This window comes from Odontesthes bonariensis, chromosome 13 (assembly GCF_027942865.1).
Source record: "Odontesthes bonariensis isolate fOdoBon6 chromosome 13, fOdoBon6.hap1, whole genome shotgun sequence".
In the NCBI taxonomy this organism is placed as follows: Eukaryota; Metazoa; Chordata; class Actinopteri; order Atheriniformes; family Atherinopsidae; genus Odontesthes; species Odontesthes bonariensis.
Genome location: NC_134518.1, coordinates 12,119,927 through 12,144,033, shown reverse-complemented (window position 1 = coordinate 12,144,033; position 24,107 = coordinate 12,119,927). Strand labels below are relative to the sequence as shown.

Genomic DNA, 24,107 nt, shown 5'->3' with positions numbered 1-24,107 from the left:
AAACGAGATTCAGACACACCCCTTCGCATCTCTTGAATAATGATCTTTTATCTCCGCTTTTCTTTTCCCTTTGGCTGTCGCATTTTATGTGTGTGTGCGTGTGTGCGTGTGTGTGTGTGTGTGTGTGTGTGTGTGTGCAGCGGTCCACCTGTTAGGTCTGACCTGGCATCTGCGGCACGGTGAAAGCCAGCTGTATGAGAATGGCCTGAGCTCAGCGGACCATCAACAGGAGGACCGCGGCAAAACCAGACCTACCAGCTCCGTCCACCTGCTGGACACACTCAACCCTGAAAACACACATGCTGGGGACAGAGGTGAGCTGATACTCACGCAAACACACACACATGCACGCGCAGCGTACTGCATAATAACAGATGGTCTGCACTCAGTTATTGACAGGATTTGCCTGTGAGTATCCACAGAACAAATGTAAAACAGTGGTTTGAAAAATTTGTAAACAGAAAATGTATTGAATGAACAAATGAATGATGGTAGCGAGTGTTTCATTTCAATTTTCTTTAACAGTGTTGGCTGGCTATGTATATCGCTGACATTTTAAAGGCAAAAAAAGGCAAGTATGCAGTTCAACTAGAGACTGATTTGGTCAGCCAGAGACAATGCTCTCCACAACGTGCACCTGTGAACACGACGTATGATGACTCCTTAAAAAACAACCTTTCCGTAGTTCACATGTTTACAGGTTATGTCGAGCCTTTTGTATCTCCAAACAGAACCACGTGATTTCATTTGAGTCCCAGTTTTGGAAGCGGGGGCGGGGGGGGGGGGGGGGAAATCATCCTGCTCTTCATCTATGATTGTGATTGTGTCACTTGGAATTTGTTTTGGCCAATATCAGTGTAACACACTGAAATCAATGGCTGCATTGTGCATAATGTCTGTGCCAGATTTTGAAAAGAGATGAGAATGAACACAATGAAGTTGCTCGATGAAAAAAAAAAAAACAAGAGAGAAAATTATGGTCTTGGAGAGCATTGTTGGTTTTGCTGCCAGAGAGACCTTTTTCTTCAACGTATGAATAATTCCCAGTAATTCATAAGACTTTCGGTCAACAGGTCATTTGTAATTTTTCTAATTTCTTTTTTTTCTTTTTTGTGCCTGCTATTTCTTTTAGAATGAACCCATCTGTTGATTTTGACAAACTGTCTGTAACATATTTCTTCTTCTTCTTCTCTTCGTTTTAGCCTCATTGTTATCTGCTTATTATCTCTTGCATGGTGAACCTAATATAAAAAGCAGCTTTCAGTTCTTTTGTATGCATCAGTTCACTGAGTTCAGTTACTTTTTAACATTGCCAAATTGAGCACAATCAATGAACTCTATCTCGCACACTTCCTTCATAATAAATCTAGAAGACTCAACTTAAAGTAGAAGACCTTCACATTCAGCTCAGGTAAAACCAAGTTTGTGGAGCTCATAGACTGTTTCAGATGTAGCTCTCTGGTTTTGGAAGTGGACCCAGTAGGCCTTTGTTTAAGTATCTTGAAGAGCAATGCCAATGATGGCTGCTTGGCGTTTCTGGCTCCAGATCATTGAAAAAGCTTCTCTCGTAAAACTATAAGTTAGTGTATTTTTTCCCACAAATCATCGTGATGATATTAGCTATTTTAACTCCTTTGATTAGTGTGGTGTGGTGGTCCTTTTGAAAATGATTCCACACCTTAGCAGACATTTAGCCTCAGAGAATTGTGTTTAGGGGTCTGAATGGTTTCCCTGACGTGCCTTAGAGCCAGTCAGAAGAGCGGGCCAAGAACAGGCCAGGTCAACTGCTCACTGAACTGATATTTTCAAACCTCTGGCCCCTAAACAAAACAAAGTGGTTATGGTTTTTCCTTTTTTTGCATTGAGTTGACAGTGACTTCAGACAATCAAATGAATGCTCTGGAGCACAGAAGATAACGTAACATGTCCCATTTTGTTTCCAATTTTAGATTTTGTGCTTTTTGCCAAGTAAAACATGTGTGTTGCAAATTTGAAGTCGGTGCCGTTTTGATGCCATTATGGCAAAGCACTTCCTATTAATCGTTTCAATTTGTTCTTTTTTTAAAAGAACATGTTGAAAAAAAAAAAAGCATCAATCAAAATATTTATGTATTTGAGTAGACATGAAATACACACGTTAAGGTAAGTCATAGTTATTAAAGTAAGGTAACATCCAGGCATACCCAGAGCTTGTTTTCCTCTCTCTGTACTTTCTGTAATAGAAATTCTCTAAGCGCACTCAAGCAATTTTTGCTTCGTGGTTAAATGGAAGCAAAGTTATTAAAATTGTTGCAAAACAATTATTTGAAAATGAATATATCTTCAACGACACAACATGTAACGAACATGGTGAGAGACTTTGTTTATCCATTTGCACAAATGTCAGTTTCTATGGCATTAGGATTCTAACTTGCATAGAAACAAACACAAGCAGCATAATGAATGATCTGACACAACAGAAAGACACCAGTCTAGGGATCAGCCCTGAACTGATTACTCATTTATCAGAAAAGGTAGGTAATTGGTTAATCGTGTTACCCCTTCGCCAGTACGTGACTAGAATTGCTTTTCTCCACTCTGCCTTCTTTCAACTAGCCAGTTGCATTTCTAACACCAATTTAACCCCATGATATGGGACATTAATTGTGAGTGTTTCAGGTCATCAAGTCAGGCAGGACAAAGCAACCTTCATGCTTGGTCTGACTCTGATGGATATTACATCGGAAGCTGTTAGAGCCAATGTATGCCACTTACACAGAGAATGTATGAGCCAAACTGCAACCCACTGCAATTTAGGCAACCTGGGACATCCCTAAAGCAACTATTCTTGATGAATCCTCACATTCTAAGGATTAACACTCTCATCAGTAGTTAAATCCTCCAACAGAGCGTGGTGGGGTCACAGAATTCACTTCTGAGTGTTGCGTCACAGCAATCTATTGTTTCAACTCTTATTGCTTTATGTGCTTGATGAAAGCTGGGAAATCAAAATGGGCAAAGCTAAGCTGTTGATGCAGGGGGCTCAGATTAATAAAATTGGCACGGTGGAGGTGGTCTCCTGGAAGAGGAGGGCCAGAGAGATTAGAGATTAGGCTGTAATCCAGTGTGGCAGATTATCACGCTCATCCTGCTGTACCCATCACCTCTCACACCAAGAGGCCAAACAATCCCCAAGATTACACCATGAAGGATGGTGAGAGGAGACTGCGGGGAGCGGGAAGGATAAAACACGTCATGGTTAAAGGAAAGGAGGTGAAGTGGTGCAAGGAGACTGGAATGCACAACTGAAATGCACCACTGAAAAAACACAACACAACAAAGAAGCCGGCTGCATGATGTTTCATTGTATATCACACTAAAATAGTTTTATGACCTCGCCACAAAACATAGTGTGAGCTGTTGCCTTGTTATTTTCAAATGAATTATTTTTGTTCCTGATGCACAGCTATAAAAATAACAACAACAGGAGGAGGCTGATTGGAGGTTGATAGTTATCGGTTTCTCTTTGTTTTTTCATATGATGGCTCAGTAGGGAGAGATGAAATAAGCTTGGCGGCATGATTGGAGGGTAGTCATCTTCTTGTATTCTTCTTCAGGTATTTTTAGGATTGCTGTCTTTATGTCAACATCAATGCTATGAAGAAAGGCTCGTTCAAAGATATTCGTCCGTTTGATGTGTTGGTTCTCTGCCGAAATCAGCATCCTGAGAAATGAAATTCTAATCTACCCCACAAGGCAGTTTGCACCACTGTGCAAGACACTAATTGACGTGTTGTGTCAACTGCATATGGCTAGTGTCTTGTCAAGCTCTGCATGCTGCGTTTTATGTTCTTCTTGCTATCTCTCTTGCCATTTCCAGAGATCACCAGCAACTCCTCTCAGTCCTCCACACATAAAAGCTTTTCTAATTAGTGCTACATTACTTGCCACTCACCCCATGATAATCAACCTCGGGCTGGTGCGCATGCGTGAATGTGCATGTATGTACACTTTGTCTTGTTTTTTTTTCACTCTGTTTCTTTATCTGCCACCCATTCACTGGAGCATCTATACATGACCACACACAAACACATAGAAATTCCCCTGGTGCAGATGAAAGCAGAAGTGCTCGGCAAAGAAATTTTCTGTCGGTGGATTCCCTGCCCTAATGAAGTAAATCTAAGTTTGGGACTGATATTTCACTAACATGGAACGCGGGATAAATTAGTAATATAAAATGATACAAACTGACATACAGTAGTGAGGCATATTGCCTCATTATAATGTGAAGATGATGAAATGCGGAGCTTGTGGAATGCCATCTGAGTCCCTGTGATGATTGTACAAACCACTGAGTGAAAGGAGAGTTAGTGTTTAATTGTTTTCATTCTATCTGGCGGTTTGGTTGGAAAGGGCGTGCAGATGGATGGAATGTGACACAGACAGAAAGGAGGGCTCTTAAAGAGCACATCAATATTCCAGACTGCGTGCGGAGAGAGTGGAAGGGAGTGATGCTGAGCAGTGTGTATGTGTGCAGAACAGTTAGAAACTATGCGCAAGTTGTGTTTATGTACATGAGAGTAGCAAAAGTGTGTGTGTGGGAGAGAGAGAGAGAGAGACAGAGAGAGAGAGAGAAACCAGAGCGTGCAATGCCTGCTTGTGCATGTGTGCAAATGCTGATGAACTAGTCCCTGGTACAGCGTTCACATTGATTTTCTCACGCTGGGATACAGTCTCAGGATGTAACACGGGCACACGTGCACGCACACTTGCACACAGACACACATGCAGAGAGAGTATAGATCATTTAGTGAACCCCCTGCATGAGCGCCTCAAGTTGAGAAAGCCTAACAGCAGAAACATGTCTGTCCGTTACTCAGCCTGCATCTAAAACATCTCATCCAAACACAACTGAAGAAATGAAATGAAATGAAATTTCACGCTGCAGACAGTATTTTCAGGGTGGATGGAACATTATATCAAGAGCAGAGAGCTTTGAAGCACTTATTCTTGCCATTTGAAATTTTCTAGTCTTTGAAAACTAAAGTTTGAAGAACTATTTATTATATTTACGAAAACTACGTACTATATCTGCCTGACAGACAGACAGACAGAGCACAGTTTTGGTTTTAATAAATAATTATTTTTCAAAGGTTGGGTGGAGATATTGATTAGGAGAATGGATGTTTCTACTATTACGAGTGTGTGGCGTAGAAATCCTCGGCAAATCTGACCGGCTCACTGACTGACATATTCTCAAACCTCAGGGCCCCCCAGAAATTTGACAGGTTTGGGTTCCGTCTGAGTTTTTGAGTTGATAATGACTCCAGGCAAGCAAATACATGCTCCGAAGCAAGGAAAATTGGATTTTCTTCACGTCTTCTCTGAAGTCAGAATTAATGTTTTTAGAATTAGCAAGCATTACGAGTATTCAAAGCTGATAAAAATAGTTCAGATCCACTCCAGCTCTGAAACGCCAATAAATCGATACATCAGTAATTAGCTTGAAATCATATCAGAAAATACAGGGTCACTTTTGTTGAGAACAATTACAGCCTCTCTGAAACTACAAGTATTTGTATTTAGAGAGTCATTTCTGCACATTTATTTCAGTTCTTTTACAGAACAGGGAGTGTGATTTTTACTCTCTTTACAGTCTTTAATATTTTCTTTCATAGCTGTATTGGTACTTTCAGCAGGGTTCTGAAAAATATTGTATTTGAATTTTGAAACATTTCAAATGTGTGTATTGAAAAAAATAGAACATGCATGCAATTTGTCAGGAAATAATTATCATTTTTCATTCTGAATTCATTAAAAATTGATAATTCCCTTACTTGTCACTTGTCCTCACCTAAATGCATCCCATTACTTTGCCCTTGGTCACTCCGTGCAGGCGTCTGCTGAGACTACCTTGTTACAAGCTTTAGTAGAGCTCAATAAATAAAATAAAAAAGCTTCAAGCACTTGATCTTGATGTCAACTTGTGCAACACATGTTAAATGTGTAACATTGTTAGTGTCAAGGAGTGGAAGAGTTTGTGAACAAGGCAGATGTATCTGTCACAGACATAACCTGAGGCTTGATGGTAGAAGGTGAGAACGGATGGAAGACGAAATGGAGGGCCCTGAGGCCAAGAGCATTATCTTCTCCTGACTCTGACTGACACTCATTAGGCTGCACAGTGGAGAGGAAGGGCTGAAAGCTTATTAAGCCACCTGCTCAAAAGGCCCATAATTGAATTCAAGTAATTATAGAGACCTTGCCCATTGTGATATTTTTATTCATCCTGCGGCAAACTCGGTCTCTCTTGCATTTGGAACACTATTAATGTTGTCTGCACCGATATGTGTGCGATTCACACACAGGGAGGATTTGACCGTTTCACACAAATATACACACACACACATAGTTCGGTCCCCTCAGACATGTCCCGTCACAAAGACCCTGACTGCACTTTCAGTCTGTTCCTTGCTTCATTAGAATGTGAGGGATAATAACATTAATTGCAAAGACAGTTTAGTTCCGTTGAAAATAGATTACAGGTGTAATTGTTTTACCTGAATAAGCCGGAGGCAAGAGAAATTAATTAGACCTTGTGTCCCAAGTCCTAATGTAGTTCGTCTCTTTCACTGGCCTGGCATACCCAGCCACACGCATACACACACTCACACGGAAGACACAAGACAGACAGACAGACGGATGGGCAGGCGTTCTCACGCCCACTTTTTGGAACAAAGGCTTCGCATGAGGGACGAAGAAAAATAATATGGTGTTGTTAGTTCGCTGTTAAAAATGGGGGAGGTCAAGAGTTAAGATGTAAAACCATTCGGATCCAGATGTCTTGCGGAATGGGAACCTTTCAAAGACTAATTTAGCAGAAAACAACCAGGTGTATACTTGTATTTGCATACTGTGAGGGAATTTGTGTTAGGGCGGGAATTAGCTGTGTTGTGTGAACAGCATCCCACGCTATATTTGGCTGAAGCATCATCATTACTGAAATGTTCAGTATTTACAACAGACCAGTCCGCTAATGATATATCTTTTCCATCAAGACATCAAGAAACTCAGCAACGCTTTAGTCTGCTCCTTAAACACGCTCAACATTTTCAAATAAACATTTGTTGCTCTCGCTGCCAACTGATTGTGAAAAAGACAAAAGGAGATTCATGGCATTCCATTTATTTTAAGTAACCAACAGTACAGTAAGTGTGACTTTTCAAGCTGTTTTCTGTTTATTTAATCTACAAGATAGCAAGGTGTGAAAGAATTCTACCTCCCTGTTTGCGTATCGTCTTGTTTATTGAAGCTTGTATTCATTTTGCCTGCCAAAGAGGAAGAAACAGAGATTTTCTGTTTTCAAAAGATCTTTTCAAAAGATGGTCTCAGGTTTGGTGTGGATACAGGGGTGGAGCACACTGATTGACGGCAGTAATCTGAGCAGCTCATGAGGGTCACAAGAGCCCCTCGAAGTTCCTGGTTTGTGTGGGATTCCCAGTGTGACTCAATCCTCCTCCCTTTTTACTGGAGCTGCAGGATTACTCTTTATTGATGAGGCTGAATGAGAGAGGAGCAAGGAGGGTTTTTCTTCTCTCTTGCATCAGCAACTGTAAATTGACACTGGTCCACTACTCTCTTCGTTTCACCCTCTCTCTTTAACCTCCCCCTCTCCGCCACCCACCCTTGAGGCTGACCTGAGCGCCACTTTCTGTCCCCTTGTTGCATCAGGCGCAGAGAAGCGCTGTACAGTAATTAGCATCAGAAGGACCTGCTTGCTCATCTGCCCGCCAGCCTGCTAGTCAGCCTGCATGCCTGTCTGCCTGCCAGTGTTCTGCCAACTGTCATTCCCTATTCATGTTCCATTCATCTACTGTAGAATAAAAGACTGCTTTCCTCAGGACATCCATCCCTCTGCTGGCCTTTATATTTCGGTGGCCAAGCGCAGAAGGGAGGATTAGCATTAAAAGAGTTAGACTGCTGAGGTAGACTTGGCAGGAAAGCGTGAATGCACACTTAGTTCTGCCAAGCTTTTACTCTGCTTGGTAAAGATTTTAATACAGGACCTATATATACTTCTAACAGCATAAATGGTACTGCTCTTTTCTCTCTTTTATTCTAAACCTTTCCCCACTCTTTCCTGCATACCAGCAATTAACCTGTAGAGCAGTGTTTAATAAAGTTAGTTACCAAATGAGTGTGTTTTCTTTTTTCAGTCCAACAGGAAGTTAAATGAGACAGGCCATAAAAAAACAAGTGCAATGTTGTGACATTTATTTGCTTGCTGTTTGACCATTTTTGACAGAAGGTCCCATATCAAAGCCAGAACGCAAACTCTATGGATGTAAAGCAAATGTGCAATACCACTGATGGCTGCTAAGCGCTTGCTCCTAAACATTTCTAGCTCTATTAGACTCCCAATTAAATTAAATTCAATGTCTATCATAAAATACGAAGTCAATCTTTTTTTTCCCCTCTAGTCGTTATGGTGTCATTAACCAGATTCACTCCTTCCAATTAGTGTGCTGGTGGTCCTTGTGAAAATAATTCCAATGTGAAATAGAGTCCTGAAAGAAACACATTTTTGCCCAATTAGCTGTCAAATATCAGTTCAGCTCCATCTTTTTGTTCAAATGTGGTCACTTCTGGTTCCGAAAAAAGGCCAAGATGACGAACGCTAAATACTGAAATCCAGGGTGAAATTTGTGGTATCACAAATGGCAGGATTCAGATGTACGCTTTTGTGTTATCGCTCAATGCTGGACGTGCTGGACTTTTAAATTAGCTGGTACCTGCTTTGCCACTGTCCATTTAAGCAAAACAACAACCAAACTGTTAAAGTGAATAAGATGTGGACTCCAGAGAGGGGCTACACTGTTTCAAACTGACTTTTGGCATTTTGGAACATTTACTGTTACTGGATAACCGGTATGTAAATGTGAAAAAAACGATAACATACAGAGAGAAAAACGTACATGCTTCTCCCCTTGTATCATCGTTGTTGTTCTATTTGGCTCGTCCATCCGTCCAAAAATAAAATGGATTTCCTCATGATGAACATGAGGCAAAATCCGTATATATAATGAAAATGCATACTGTACACACAAATACAGAAACTAGTTCTAAGGCTTAAGCCACACTAGATTTATTAGCTGTGTTGTATTTTGAGCTAAAATTGCTATTTTAGTGTCTATGATAATAGTAAGAAGTAGCTATGTATGATGATAGGATTCTTTAGCACATTTGAAAGCAAGTGGTGACATAAGGTGCAACTTTCTATCAAATTTCCACACTCTAATAAGTCCATCAAAGAAAACACTGTTTGTCTTTGCTTTATAGATGAGAAGTGAAGTGATTTGACGGCATGGTTGCACTTCAGCGGAAATGGAAGTCGGCATGGTGAATCTGAGCTTATTTTAACACTGTGCGCACAGTGGGTTTACCAGTCTCATCATCTTAGGTTAGAGTCTTAGCATATTTACTAATTTGTACTGAAGACAAAGTAATTTGATAGGATGATGGCACTAAAGAAAAAATTGATGAGACATTACTCTCATAGCGGGGCAAAGGGGAAATTGGTGAATTACCAAAGTCAGTTAGATTTATGCTCCGGTTATTAATCATATTGATATAAAATGGAGTTGCTATGCTTCTTGAGTTGACAAAAAAGAAGTGCAGAACAGAAGTCAGACGGACCGACACTGCCAGCATGGCTAAAAGTACCTCATAGGCCTTTTAGCTCCCTCTCAGTGTGACAGGACATGTGATATATGCTGGCTGGCCTGTGGGTGTGCATAGCTTGGCCATAATGGAGTGGTAGAGCTACAGGCGTTATAGATTGAGAGCGAGCGGACTCATCCATGAATCTGCCCCTAACTGTTCTTCTTCCTTTGTGGTAGTAACGATCGGCTGGCTCCCCTCTGTCAACGTATTTCCTCCATCTTAGTTTAGGAGCAGAGATATATCTCTCCATAAAGGCCAACACAAAGAAGGCTGGAGAGCCTCGCCTGCCCCCCTACACAAAAGACTCAGACCTGGTGCTTGATAAAGGCTTATGGAGAGGAGAAGAGCCGATGGCCAGGGGACTGTTGGAAAGAGCTATTCTCTTCGCAGACAAAGACAAGCTCTCAGTCAAGACACTATCTGGGTGCCATGACACTGTTTGTGAATGTATGCGGTTGCCAGTGCGCGCCCCTGCCCTGCTCACTTTTTCTCACACACAAAACTCTCTACCCTCACACACACGCTAACACACACACTTTTCCTTTCTTGTTAGAAGTTGCTAATATAACAAATGACAAAGCCCCGGTAGACAGCTCTCGGACAAAACACTGCCCTCCTGAAAGCAGTTCATCTTTATGCAGAGTCCATCCAAAGGACTCCCAAAGCATGGTTCTTTGAAAAGCAGGAATTTCACTCGTGCTCAGTCATTTGGATGTCTATTCAGTCTCACTTCATTAGAAGAGCAGCTGATCACGCTGATGTTCCAGGACATCAGCTTGGTTATTAATTGCTCCTGATACTGATTCTGAATAGGAATTCTTGTCCACCTCAATAAAGCTGCAATAGCTTCGGTTTACATATATAAATGTAATATATGTATGTATATATGTATTATCTTTTTACCTACAGAGAAGTGGGTGAGAGGCCGTGCCATTGACCGTGGCGAGGTTGACATCGGAACTCAACAGAGCCAGGCAATCCCACCGGGACTTTTCTGGAGGTTTCATATGACTGTGCACCATCCGACCTACGTCAAGTTCAATCTCTCTCTTTCACACAACGCACTGCTGGGGGTCTATGGACGCAGGAACATCCCGCCTACACACACTCAGGTGGAGATGACTCTTCTTGCAGCATGCTGTTCACCCAGATGGGCTGCTTTGTTTCCGTGCCACAGTTCACATCCCCACTAATACACCTTTATCCCTCAGTTTTGTCCTTTCATCCACACTCAAGTATTTTTGAAACTGGCCTTGCAGTAAGTGCTTATTTTAAGATGATGATGTGGGATTATACTTGGGCCACAATCCAGATCTCACAAAGAGATACATCCAACATACAGACACAAAGGTTATCTTTTCTTTAAGGATATAACTGTGATTTGCTACTGAAATAATCATTAGAACTCTGTCTGTCTCCTACCATCTTTGGAGGGAGGCACTGAATGATGGAGGGACGCGAATTTGTTCATTTAATATTGATTTGTAGTCAGACATGTGTCCATAAACTGTGTTTATGCATGCTTGTCAGGAAAGTTTGTGAGAACACAATCACAAGTTGTCAGTGCAGCAGAGCATGATTTGCTATCTGCTTGTTTAACAGGTAATAGTTGGAAGCCATGAACAAATCACCATATTAAACTTGTTCTGACAACAAAAACAGCAAATGTGCAAATGAGTAGCATTAATTTGTCAGCTGCGTTAAAGCACAGTGAAAGAGATGACAGAAAACCACTTTTCATTTCTCAGACTCCACAGAGTAATCAGGCTGTGTGTGTCCTACTCCTACCAGATGCAGGCCGTGATGTTAAATGTTGCCATTTGCCGGCTGGAAGGAGAAATTCTCCCCACAGGGAAGGAAATCTTGCCCAAGCTGACTTAAAGATAGTGGATGTGCATTGTTTTTTTTCAAGGAAACAATTATTTTTCGTGTCTCTTGCACACACAGGCACAGTCTTGGTGCAGCTTTGTGCCTTGCTACAAGCGCGTATATATACAACACAAACTGAGTCGTCTGCTTTTTAATATCAGTGCGTCCCTGCTCTCGTCTGCATGAAGAGGCCTAATTAGCGTTTTTTGACACGAGTGTGACACAGAGCCCTCACGGGGAATAAGACTCAGTGAGGGCTTGCTAGTTCAAGGAGGAGTGAGGATGGATAGATGGTTGAGGTGCATTCGAGGGTGGTGGGGACAGTTAAAGAGAGAAACAAGCAGAGAAAGGTTTAGACAGATGAAAGGAAACTCTGCTCCATCGAAAGCTTGGGTGGTAAAGTGTGCCCATGCTGTTAGCTGCATGTCTAGTTCTTGAGCCAGTACTGAGATGCTATGGACCACTATTTCTCTTGTTTCCATGGGATTCTTGTTTTGTTTGTGATATGCTATTGCTTGACTTATATTAAGGCAGTTTTCCAATAGGATTGAGCTCTGTTCCACGCAGCTCGCCCAAAAGCAGCCACACATCGCTGCACAAAGTCTGGCTTGCAAATTTACTCCTGTAAATCCCTGTCTTTCTCATTCCAGCTGGATAATAAGGCTGCCTGATTATATTCCCATATTGTGTTCAGTTCGACTTTGTGAAGCTGCTGGATGGGAAAGCCCTGCCCAGGTCCTTGACTGATCCCGTCTCAACTGCCAAAGCTCCCAAAGGCCTGCTGCTGAGCGGCCTGCAAGAAACAGGCTTCATCGAGTATATGGACCCCGGCACGTGGCACCTCGCGCTCTACAACGACGGACGAAACCTGGAGCAAGTGTTACTCCACAGCACTCCCATCGGTGAGGAACATTATTGAGGACTTGTTTTCTGTTTTTTTGGCACTTCCTCTGTAACAATATCAGGGTTGCTCCCCTCTCTTATTCAGTGTTTTCTTTTTATCTGTTTTCTATGACAAAGCATAAGGACATGGCCGAGAGTAATTCAAAACTCAATGACATTTGAGAGGAACTTTTCCTATTACAAGAGTTAGTTTGGCATGACAAGAGACAGCAGTTAGAAGGGGGAGGACAGCTCCTGTAGTAATGACAGGGCTTGCTAACTGCAGCTCATTGCTATGACACACACAAATGACGGTGTAAATTGAAGGATGTGAATAATGCAGGAGTACGTGGCTGAATATAGACAAGTGGATAATTACCAGGGCAGTTTCTCCACTCCCTCTTTGTCCAGTAGCCTTCAAGAAAATACAATGTTAAAATGACCCCAAATAATTATTGAAATATATAATAGCACAGTAGCATCGTGGGAGAATGTGGTAGTTTATATGTCGCAGGCAGGTAACACAGCCAACACTCGCTGGATGTGACAAACAGATGAGCAGCGCTCCATGAAAAAGCCTCTACTTTGGGAATTTTTTTTTTCCCATCATGTAGTTCTGTGTTATTCTGGAGATGATCCGGCCCATTGCACAGAGCTCTGTTGAAGCTTTTAAGCTAAATATGTGTATCGCCAACCTCCAGTGGTGTGCCAATCTGTAAATGGCTCTTTAGAGCCAAAACATGGCAGCGAAGACATGTTTCATCTTCATATCGACAGTCCTTTTTTATAATGACTGACAGTGCGTGACAGCGAGACACAAAATTTGTTTCAGAGCTGTCAAACATTTGTTGACTCATTTGCTGCCTGTAAAGTCTAGAATAGACCAGACTTTTTTTTTTTCATTTTTTTGAGTTAAACAGGGAATAAGAACCCTTTCCCTTTTCTTTTTTCATTGCCTCTCTCTAATAATGAAAACAAATATAGACACAACAGATGGCCTCAGAACAGAAGCCTTTACTCCGCTAAGGTTTTGCAAAAATAATTAATCAAGTGATTTAAGCTTGAAAGAGGAAAATAAAATTAATGGATTGGTGTCAGAGTTCATTTGACTGTCCATTTATACCTCTAACAAGGTTTACAACCAGACGCTGCATTGTTTTGGAGGCAGAAAATCAAAACCACTGAGCCACAGTACAGTAAATTCTACTGAGAGACGCAGGATGCTGTAGCCTGAGAGCCGAGCTTTATGGAGAGATGACAGAGAAATGAGATGATCTCTGTCGGGAAATTGAGCTTTTCCGCAGCAAACAGTAACCAGATACGAGAGAGAAACAAAGAGCATAAATAAGGAAAAAAAAAATCTAAAGAACATTGTGAATGAATAAATGAAATAATGTAAAATCAATAGAGTGTAGTTTACGAGGGAAAATATGAGAGCATGACGAGCATAAAACAAGACATGAAATGATGCAGGATAACAAAATCTGGTATATGCAAGGAGACACACTGTGTGTTAAAGCTGTGTTGGTGTTATTATGCTTGTATAAGTAATGACAGAAGTAGTTCTATGCATCAGAAAAAGCTGCCATGCATCATCAAAGTAGTAAAATCTTGTTACAGATGAAAAGAAGAGGGAGCTCATTTGGGAAAGAACATTCAAAAGTGAGTTGGTAAAATCTGACTATTAACAGTCAAAAAACATTGCAGAAGCTGTTGCCATTGATTTGTCTCACACACAAGAGTTTAGTTCCATCTTACTTAGAGCTGCTGCTGCTCAGGACACAAAATTATCTTTAAGCTCTTAGGTTTGCTCATTATGTAAATTATACTTATCAGATTAAGCTAATCAGGCTGATATGTGTATACAGTCATTCTCTCTAAATGGCTTTCCATCCAAAAGCACAGCTAAAGTTTCACAAAAAAGTCAGAAGTGCTCAATTAAAGTTGTTTTCATCCAATGTTATTTTGCTGTTTTTAAAGGGTGGTTCAAAAGCAATAGGGGACTCTAGGTCTGCAGCCAGAACTGCACAAGAAGAGGGAGTAACAGCGTAAGATCATTCAAAGAGCAGCAGGCAAACCTCAAACAAAGGAAGGCAAAACTTCAATGAATTACGATGATGCAAATCCCTGATGACACATAATGGCTGCTTTTGGAAATGTTCTAGTAAATGTCCTTTGTGCTTTCGCCAAATTTTTTACCTGCCATAATTCATATCAGCCTGATCTTACTGGAAAATGCATCATAGATATACTTCCCCACTTGTCCAAAATGTAGGAGTCACAATCCATGGGTTGGTAATTATGACTAGGTATCACATCCCTCAGCAGTTGTTCCCTGTCAGACAGAGAAGTCCTGATATGAAAGGAACTGCAATGCATGAATATTACATTTGTAAACTGCAACCAAGGAGATTTATGCAATCATTTGTCCTTGTATTGTGTAACTTGTAAACTTAACCGTGCACAGTACCCTAGATCTTAAACATTCATGGGTGAGAGCATGGCAGAAACGAAAGGAACTGTGAGTGGGAGCAATTTATGGTGAAAAACAAAAAAAGACTGGAAAACATTGAGCAAGACCAAGTCCCTTGATGGTGATGTCTTGAATGTTGCTAATTCAGCACTAGTAACGCTTGGAAAATTTACATCATCATGAAGGAACACATATGGACATGTAGTATTTTGGCTGTTGTCAGATGGACTTGTGTAGGGAAACAGACTAAGGCTGAGAGTATTCAAGCTTTTCCAACTCGCATTAATGTGCGAAAATGGCTCCATTTAGGGGTGTAATTGTTCACATGCACTGTGTAATACGCCTGTTCCCGAAGGATCCCTCTCCGGGGAACACCATCGAACTCAGACTGCCCTGAAGCTCCACATTTACAGGATGCTAACACTTAACATAAATGAGCTTTGTATTCGATTGTTGCTAAATCGAAGAAGTTGGCTATGCGGTCAGATTTTACCCTACACTGCCTCTACTGGTCACCTTCATGTTGCATCTTGCTAACATGTAGTATTCATTTTCTGAGGCGCGTAATCGATGCTTCATACAAACATTGGATACGTGAGGTAGCCATCAAAAACAAAAACTTGGCCTAAGGAAGATATGGACAGACTAGAATTTAGTCACCGTCATTGTTAAACTGCAGCGTTTTGTGCTGTGCACCAACATGATGATGAGTTTGGGTTGTTTATTTGCTGAACTGGTCTTCCCTTTTCCATTTGTCTTTCAACAATAAACCATTATTTTTTCCAATCTTGCAATTAAGCATCAATGGTTTCCATCCAGCAGATTCGAATTGAAAAACGCACCTAACATACAACAATTGATGACATGCAATATGCAGAGAAAGGGAGAATGAAACGATGAGAGAGTTACTGCTGACTTTAAGGTAGATATCATAGTTAAATTCAAATTGAATTTTTTTTAACACACCTCCAAAGAAGAAGAACAAAAAAAAGGCAGCAGACGCTGACACGAAACCCTTATTTCCTCATCCACTGCTATTGAAATTTGCATGTTCCCCACAAAAGCTTTCGGCTTAATGATATCTGCCATTTCGCCACCTCCACTCAAACGCCATCTTCTTTAAATCTACTCAGGCAGAGAGCGGTGCTTCCTGCAGGACTATTAATTATGCATAATTGCTGTACTCCACCTGATATCACACGTCCTCTAAAATAACATATCTTTTACCATGTGACTGACAAAGTATGAGAGGCTCTCATATGAATGCTGCAGATCCCGAGGAACATTTGACAAAACAGATGATAAACAAAAAAGATGACACTTCTTGTTAGCCGGGCAGCCCGTTCATTTTTTCATAAATTCATAAAGCCCAAGGGTCATAAAGCATGGCTGAAACTTTACAGGCTCATAAAATAGAATTGGAATGCTTATTTGACCAATCAGATCACTCGGCTGGAAGCACCCATTTTATAATAGCATTTAACTTCAATAACTTATGGCATGAGTGATTTCTAACTGTGAAGGGTGTACTCAGTGGAAAGAACAGAGTGGGTGTCCCATGAAAGCACGCACACACCCACACACACACTATACTGCAACATATAGCCTTTCATACATTTGCTATTAATTGCCTGGAGTTTTTTATTGTCGAGACGCTGACCTGAGAGATCCAGAGTTTATATCAGTGTTATAACCCAGCCCCTTTCAGCCCTGTGAGCTTTCTGGGGGATAACTCCTCTCAGATGGATTAAAAGGAACTCTGTGACCTTGCAGATAAGTTTTTGTTCATTGCATGTGTCAGGTGCCAGATGCAATATTGTATTTTGCATATATAAGGCTTTTTTTTCAAGAGAGAGAAAGAGACCCATATGGAGAAACAAATGTGAGTCTTCCTGACTGTGTGGGAGAAAAAGATGATTGGCACTCCTCCTCTCCATCAGTGTGACAATGACAGGTGATGGAGGTGAAAATGACTTTGGTTTCTGTAGTGATGCGCCGCACTGGAGGATAGCACTGTGCTGCCGGCTACTGGCAGGGCCTGTCTCATTAGCATGTGTCACACGCGCCTCAAGGCGGGTGTCACATAATAACTTTGCCTGCATGTGTTTGTAAACGTGTGCGTGCGCGCAAGCGTGAGCTGAGCCACTGAAGGATTTGTCTTCCGTGCTCCCCGAACAGAGCGAGCCAGGGGACTGCAGTGGTTCGACTCAGGAGTCGATACCCGTTCAGAAGAGCCGAGCGGGACAGTGGGGTCAACTAAAGGATGGCATCCCTTACGCTTGTTTTAATTAGTCTATCTACCTTAGATAGGGTTCACCCAGCAGAGGACATCTTGCAGCTCAGTTCACATCCCCAACTCTGCCAGCCTCTGGGTGCTTCTTCACCAGAATCCTCCATCTTGAGCAGAGCTGGCAGAGCTCAGCACACTTATATAACGCTCTGAAAGCACAAAAGTGCCCCCCCCCACCCCTCTTTATCTGTCTTTGCCATGCTGCCTGTTTCTGGAGAATGCAATCTGACATGATGGACATATCAATGGGAGAAAAGGGTAAGAGTAAAAAGAAGACGGCTAATTCAAGTCTGATTGAGGAATGTGATGAAACGAACATAGCCTACAAAAAGATATGATGAAATACAAATATGCAGATGAGATGAAGCACTGGTAGGAACAAGCATCACATTGATCTTGGCCATGCTGAGAGTGTATCTCCTGCAGGGACACTGTATTACCCATCTTCACTTGTGCTCCGACAATGTCAGATTTTATATTGTTGAGTCTTGTTTCAAGCTGCACCCTTGTAAACAGTTTGTTGATGAAGCCTTGATGTTTGTGAAATTGCGTGCTGTGTGTTTCCAACCTGTAATGCAGTTTAATGTGCTTAGTGCTACTGAGTGTAAGTGAGTGCTTGGCCGCTCCCCAGAGAGTGATAGCAGCTGGATCAGACTAATCTAATATAGCCACTGTGTCTGGGGAGCCATCCATTGCTTATCAGATCTTTCATTCAATAACTATGAGAGCAATACCAGCTTATGGAATCCCATAGAAAATGTTCACATTCTGCTTTTTTCTTTTTTCTCTCTCTCTTTCTGACTTTTGCGTTTTACTTGTCAACGTGTGCATGCGTGCATGTGTGTATTTGTCATGCAGACTCGATGGACGGCTGTTCCACAGACTGCAATGGAAACGGAGAGTGCGTGGCCGGACACTGCCACTGCTTTGCTGGATTCCTGGGTCCTGACTGTGCCAAAGGTATGAAATATCTGCAGGAAGATGAAGCCGGTGTCATTTTATATCTTTCTTATTGCCAGTAAACCCATTCGCTTATGAGTCGTCCCACTATTGTGCAATATACTTTCATTTTTATGAGGCCTCAGCAATTTCCTAAATCACTCGCACAGTGGTTTTTAGCAAACATTGTTCAAACAAAAGTAAATAACAAAGAGTCCAAAAGATATTTTTATACTGTGTCTCAGTTCAGTATAAGTGAGCTTTGGCCCAGAGAAAAAGGCATTTCTGGATTATGTTCACATGTGGTTTAATCTTTTTATGTTAGAGCTTTAACCTGCATTCGTGGACGCCAGGCTCAACTGTAGTTCGCATTTAATATTAATTCTTGGCTGTGTCCCTTTCTGCAGAGATGTCTCCAGATTCTCTTGAAATTTTGATGACTTTATGTACTGTAGATGATTTAAAATTCAAACTCGTTGTAATTTTATGTTAAGGAACATTATTTTGAAATCGCGCCACAATTTGTAGATGTGCTTTTTTTGCAAACTGCTGAACCTCTGCCCATCTTTACTTCTGTGAGACTGCTTTCTCTAAGGAGCTTTTTCTCCACCCAGTCAAGTTACTGACCGGTTGTGAATGAACTTTATTTGTTGCGACATGTTCCTCCAGCACTTCCTTTTTAGCAACACTTCCTTTTCTAGCCTTTTGTTGCCCCCATCCCTACTTTTTTAAGAACTGTGAATGAAAAGCCAACACTTTCCCCATGTTCCACTCAGTATAAACCATTACCACTTCCACAGTACAACAACCCTCCTTGCCAATCAGCTGCTATGACTTTTGTTTCTTCAACAGAGTCGGGCTTTACGTCTTCATTGCAGCGGTCAGTGGACATGATCTCTAAAGGCTCAGTAGAGAGCCCACTGAAGCGTTTAGATGCATTGACAGTAATTATGACGTGATCTCAGCGTCCGTCCCTTAACACTGACCAGCCTTTATTTGTTACAGCTTGCCACATCACTGACTTTTATTTGATACTGGATCAGCATTCGAATGCTACTGTATGTGAAATAGTTGCATGGGAGTGTGGATCATTGAAATGTTTTTAAATCTTGACTTCACGACACTTTTTCATTCCTCCTTCGTCTCCTTCCTCTCCGCTTTGTTCTTTGTTCCATCCATCTACCCCTCTACCTCTTTCTCATCACATATCTCCCTGGGACATTCCGTCTTCCTAAAATTATTGTAGTTGTGGCTGATTTAATGTGTAGAGACAGGTGATATGATTATCACATCTTATGATTTATTTAGGCTCATAATTTATTCATACTTTCCTCTCATCTTTGCTCATTTGTTTGTGCTATAGTGTTCTCCACATGAAAGCTAAGACACCAACTTTTAGCATGGGGTGTAAAAACTGAAGCCTGAATTTATGACTCCATAGAGTGTTAGATTTAACAAGGAAACAAACAAATACACACAAGGTATTCATGGCAAATTATCCGTGAAAAAAAACGGTTCTGAATCCTCTCCTCAATATATCCGATGTCCTGGCCTGTAACTGTCAGTGTCTCACCCAACATTCGCTGACTTTATTCTACCAGGCTGTTATTACATTAAGCCACACAGCTCTCCATCTCTGCATGGAGATGGCTTTCCACCCTCATTCCATAAACGCCTAATGCTCTCCTTCCTAATCTTCAGTTTTCACGATTGTTTTCACGGCCTGTTCAGAACGAGCGAGGGGACGTTGGGAGGATTTTCTACAATTTCTAGGTTGCCGTGGTAGCCAGGCTCAGGTGGTGCTTGAGTAAATTGAAACAGTGTGAGGGATAAGCTCGAGTGTGTGCGTGTGCGTAAAGGTGTGTCTGAGTGCGTGCGTGTGAATGAGACGCAGGCTGTTCAAGGATTTGCTGAATCCGCGCACTGGCTGAGATAAGAGAGCGTAGCCCCACTCATGGTAGGTTAACGGGGTCTCCCAGCTAATATACTGCAGCAGCATCTGTGCTGGTGTGTTTGCATGGGCGTACCACTGAGTGTGTGAGTAATCCGTGTTTTTCCTGTTGCAGATTCATGTCCAGTATTGTGCAGCGGTAACGGCATATATGAGAAAGGAAGATGTGTGTGCCTGCCCGGTTGGAAGGGGGCGGAGTGTAATGTGGAGGAAGGTCAGTGTATCGATCCCACCTGCTCCAACCATGGCACCTGCATCCAGGGCATCTGCATATGCAGTCCAGCTTACAAGGGAGTCAACTGTGAGCAAGGTAAGAAGTTTTAAATTGTCAAGACGAATGACACACACCTGCGAATTTCATCTCCGGAGAAAAAGGACGTCCTTTCGAATGCATTCAAGGGAATGACTGCTTCTTTAAATGAAGATCAACTTAACTTAACACAGCACTAATCAGTGTGACAAAGAATCAAACCTGTGTATAATTGGATCCCTTGTGGTGACAAACTTACAGGGAATTACCGCCTGGTTCTGCCAACTCTGCCAACTTCAGAGCAGTTTTAATTTATGCCGCCAAAATCACAGATTTGCCTCAAAGGGCTGCATATACACCTGCTACCTTCATTCAAGTCAGAGGTGAAAGCTCAGAACTTACGTATGAAATTAAACAGAAAAATGAAATTTTTTAAAGATTTTTTTTTTTGAAAAAAAGCTATTTTAGAAAATGTATATTAAACATTACTGTATACATTAGGACTGTTAATGTTTAGATAGCACACAATTCAATTTGATTGCAATTCTAGGGGGAGAATTTGATTAAATATAATTCTGTAGTCAAAGAAAAAAGCGCAAATTTGAGAATCTATTTAATGCCCCCGAAGACAAGTACATGCTGTCGAACAGAGTAAAAGATTGTGGAATTTCTTTATTCAAATTAAGTTTAATTATCTTACAATGTAACTATCAATTTTACTTTTATTTGCTTTAATGAAAATATTCCTAAAATGACATTATTAGGCTTGTGTTTCTTTTCCATTTCCTGCAGCACAGCACAAGCAGACTTTACTAAGGTTTTCTACTATAGAGTAATACCACCTGATGGATACTATGTACCTTTTCCAAGGTAACTCTAACCCACGGAGCTCATTGTGCAAAGAAGTATACTCAATATAAAGGACCACGCTGCACAAGTTCTGTGAAGCATAAGGATTAAACAACAGGGTGTGTTCAGTCAAGAGGCTTCTGCAGGTCTGCAGCAACAAAGAACAGTGCAGGAGGTCATTGCTACCCACAGCAATAGCTCCATGCAATTAATAATGATGAACGACAAATGACTATCATTTGTCTATTTTACACTGCAACATTATCATTTCTCCTTAGGGATTAATAAAGCGTCTTTCCATTTCTATTTAATTTCACTTTAAACGAGCGCCGAACTGCTCCGTCCTCTCTGGACCGCCGTGGAATCCAAGTCTCTCTGTGTCCAGCTCTGTTTTCTGCGTTGCTCTCACCTAATGACACCTTGCAAAACATTTTCATGAGAATTGTACTAATTTCTAATGAAGATTTATCAAAGCACCTTTAATATCGCCGGGGACATTCTACTTACTTGGCACTTTGGTGCACTGAAAAATGATCAAATGTCTCTTTTTCTTTTCTCAGCCATTTCAGCTGACCTGGCTGGCAAACAAATCGACACACACATGCAGACATAGAGGCAGCACTCCTTAATTGAGCAAAAGCCAATAATACCTCAAGTAGGTTTCGTTTTCCCAGCGAAGCAGAGCTAACCAGAAATGATCATGTCTGTTTTTTTTGTTTTTTTAATTAAATAAGTGCTCTTTTTTTTTTCTTTTCATAAACGTAACGACGGCTTGTGCAGTTTATACGAAGAGAAAAAAAAAGAACATGGCTGCAACTTTGTAATGAAAACCAACATTAACCATTTAACCTCGCTCACTTTGTCACAGATACAAGTCGGGCCTTTGAGTTGTGATGAGTATATTTGTATATATACACATTAATACACATCTTATCCCTCCGGAGACACATGCAGTCGCAGTCTGCTGCACCTGCAATGTTGACAACCTGGATTCAACCATGATTTAATGGAGGAAAAAAATGTAGTGTCAAATCAGTCAAAACATTTCTGCAAATTATGATGCTTTTAGATGTAGGCACGCAGCCTGCTGCACCGTGGGAATGTGATGCCTGCGCTGACACATTACGCAAGATTCAACCACAATTTAATGAAGGGTTTTCTAAAATCATCTAAAATGGGTTGTATACTTTGCCAAATTAACAAAAACTTAAAAAGCACATTTTTATTTTTAGTTGAATCAATCCGGTCTCTTATATAACATAAAAAATGTGATTATCATATTAATTCAATTTTATTCCTAAACGTAGATTATATTTTATATTGCTCTTTACATGACTGAAAATTCCAAATATCTGGCATTTTCTAAAGATCCTAAATCCTTTTGGGAGTTTGCAGAAGACTGTGTATTTTAAATGCTGTCTACCGTTAGCCACACATCTGGAAGAACAAAGCTCAGGCAGTTTAGGGTTGTACAGGAAGTCATGTTTGACCTGCTGTCACATCTCTCCCATGTAAACACACCCATGAATTAACAAAAACAAACAAAGTAAAGAATTATGATGTCGGACCTGATTAGAAGCTGATGGCACAGCTGTCCTGAAGATTTCTTGGCAGTCGTGTGTGAGGAGATGGATTCAGGTGTGTGACCTTCAGTGACAGAGCTGAGCTGAGTTGAGCCGAACTGCTGAGCCTTGGCTCCGCGCTCAGGGCTGTAATTACACACACTAACAAAGCGTAGCAGAGGCCACCCTGCCACACTCACACACACACACCAACCAACCCATTTCACCCCTTATCATAGCCTCAGCTCTAAGTGTCCTATGAAGTGTAATGTTGTGGAACAGATACAGGGATTGTAGCTAGGGTGGTTAACTCCTGGATGGGATGCAAAGAACACTGCTTTCATACTCTGTGAACTGATGATTATAATGAGACAGCCTGACCCCCACCGCCAGCAACACCAACCCACCCACCCAGCAGGCCATTCACTCCCTCTCTTCACTTCTGACTCCCTCCTGCTTTCCCTCTCGTCTTCCCTCTATCTGCAGTGGACTGTGTGGACCCCCAGTGCGGCGGGCACGGCGTGTGCGTGCGCGGGGAGTGCGTGTGCTCGGCAGGATGGGCCGGAGTGAGCTGTGACGACCCGCTGCCAGCCTGTCAGGAGCAGTGTTCAGGACATGGCACCTATCTCCCAGAGTCAGACACCTGCGCCTGCCAGCCCAACTGGACGGGACCAGATTGCTACACGGGTAAGACGTCAGGATTATTGTTCACATTCAAATTTTTTGGTTTGGAAAAAGAGACAAAAACTGAAAATTGAAGCCACACATCACCAGATTGCCAGTGTTCTTGTAGCGCGTGTGGTCTTGCCAGATAATATTTCTGGGGATTTGATGGACATGTGAGGGAGGCGTTGCCGCTCTCTGAAACCTGTGTTTGTGTGGCGGTGTGTTGCACTCACTCCTCATGCTAGTTCGAAATTTTATTTCCCCTCATGACTCTTTGTCTGCAGCATGCGGAAGCACTTGCACTCGCACTCACTCTACTTTGCATTTACACTCACACACTTTTTGGTCTTGCACACATACTTACGTACACACAGACACTTGGACACACACATGCCCTTAAGCTAAATGAGGAAAAAAAATGCCAGCGAGGAAATAAATAAATAAAAGACCTCTATTCTAACTTTGCTGCAAGGCCTGTCAGAGACTGCAGCTCTGAGGAACATTCAGCTTATTAGTTAGTGAGTGGTTGTTAAATATAGCTGTGAAAGCTTTTTTACAGCTATAACTACCTTTCTTCACTAAACATTCTGCCTGGTTAAATAGAGAGCTGCTCTCGATCACGAAGAAAAGGCTGCAAGATGTCCATTGAAGCAAGGCCAGCAAGGCACGTGTAC

General features: G+C 41.6%; 1 protein-coding gene across 1 annotated transcript in view; it reads left to right on the top strand.

Annotated features, from left to right (window-relative positions):
* tenm1 (teneurin transmembrane protein 1) overlaps window positions 1-24,107 on the top strand; it is a 182,420-nt gene that overhangs the window by 83,097 nt on the left and 75,216 nt on the right. Inside the window, exons 6-11 of the mRNA XM_075480990.1 lie at window positions 141-314; window positions 10,612-10,814; window positions 12,266-12,473; window positions 18,075-18,176; window positions 20,222-20,416; window positions 23,254-23,454. Coding sequence (XP_075337105.1) covers window positions 141-314; window positions 10,612-10,814; window positions 12,266-12,473; window positions 18,075-18,176; window positions 20,222-20,416; window positions 23,254-23,454 — 1,083 coding nt within the window. The remainder of the gene's footprint in view (window positions 1-140; window positions 315-10,611; window positions 10,815-12,265; window positions 12,474-18,074; window positions 18,177-20,221; window positions 20,417-23,253; window positions 23,455-24,107) is intronic.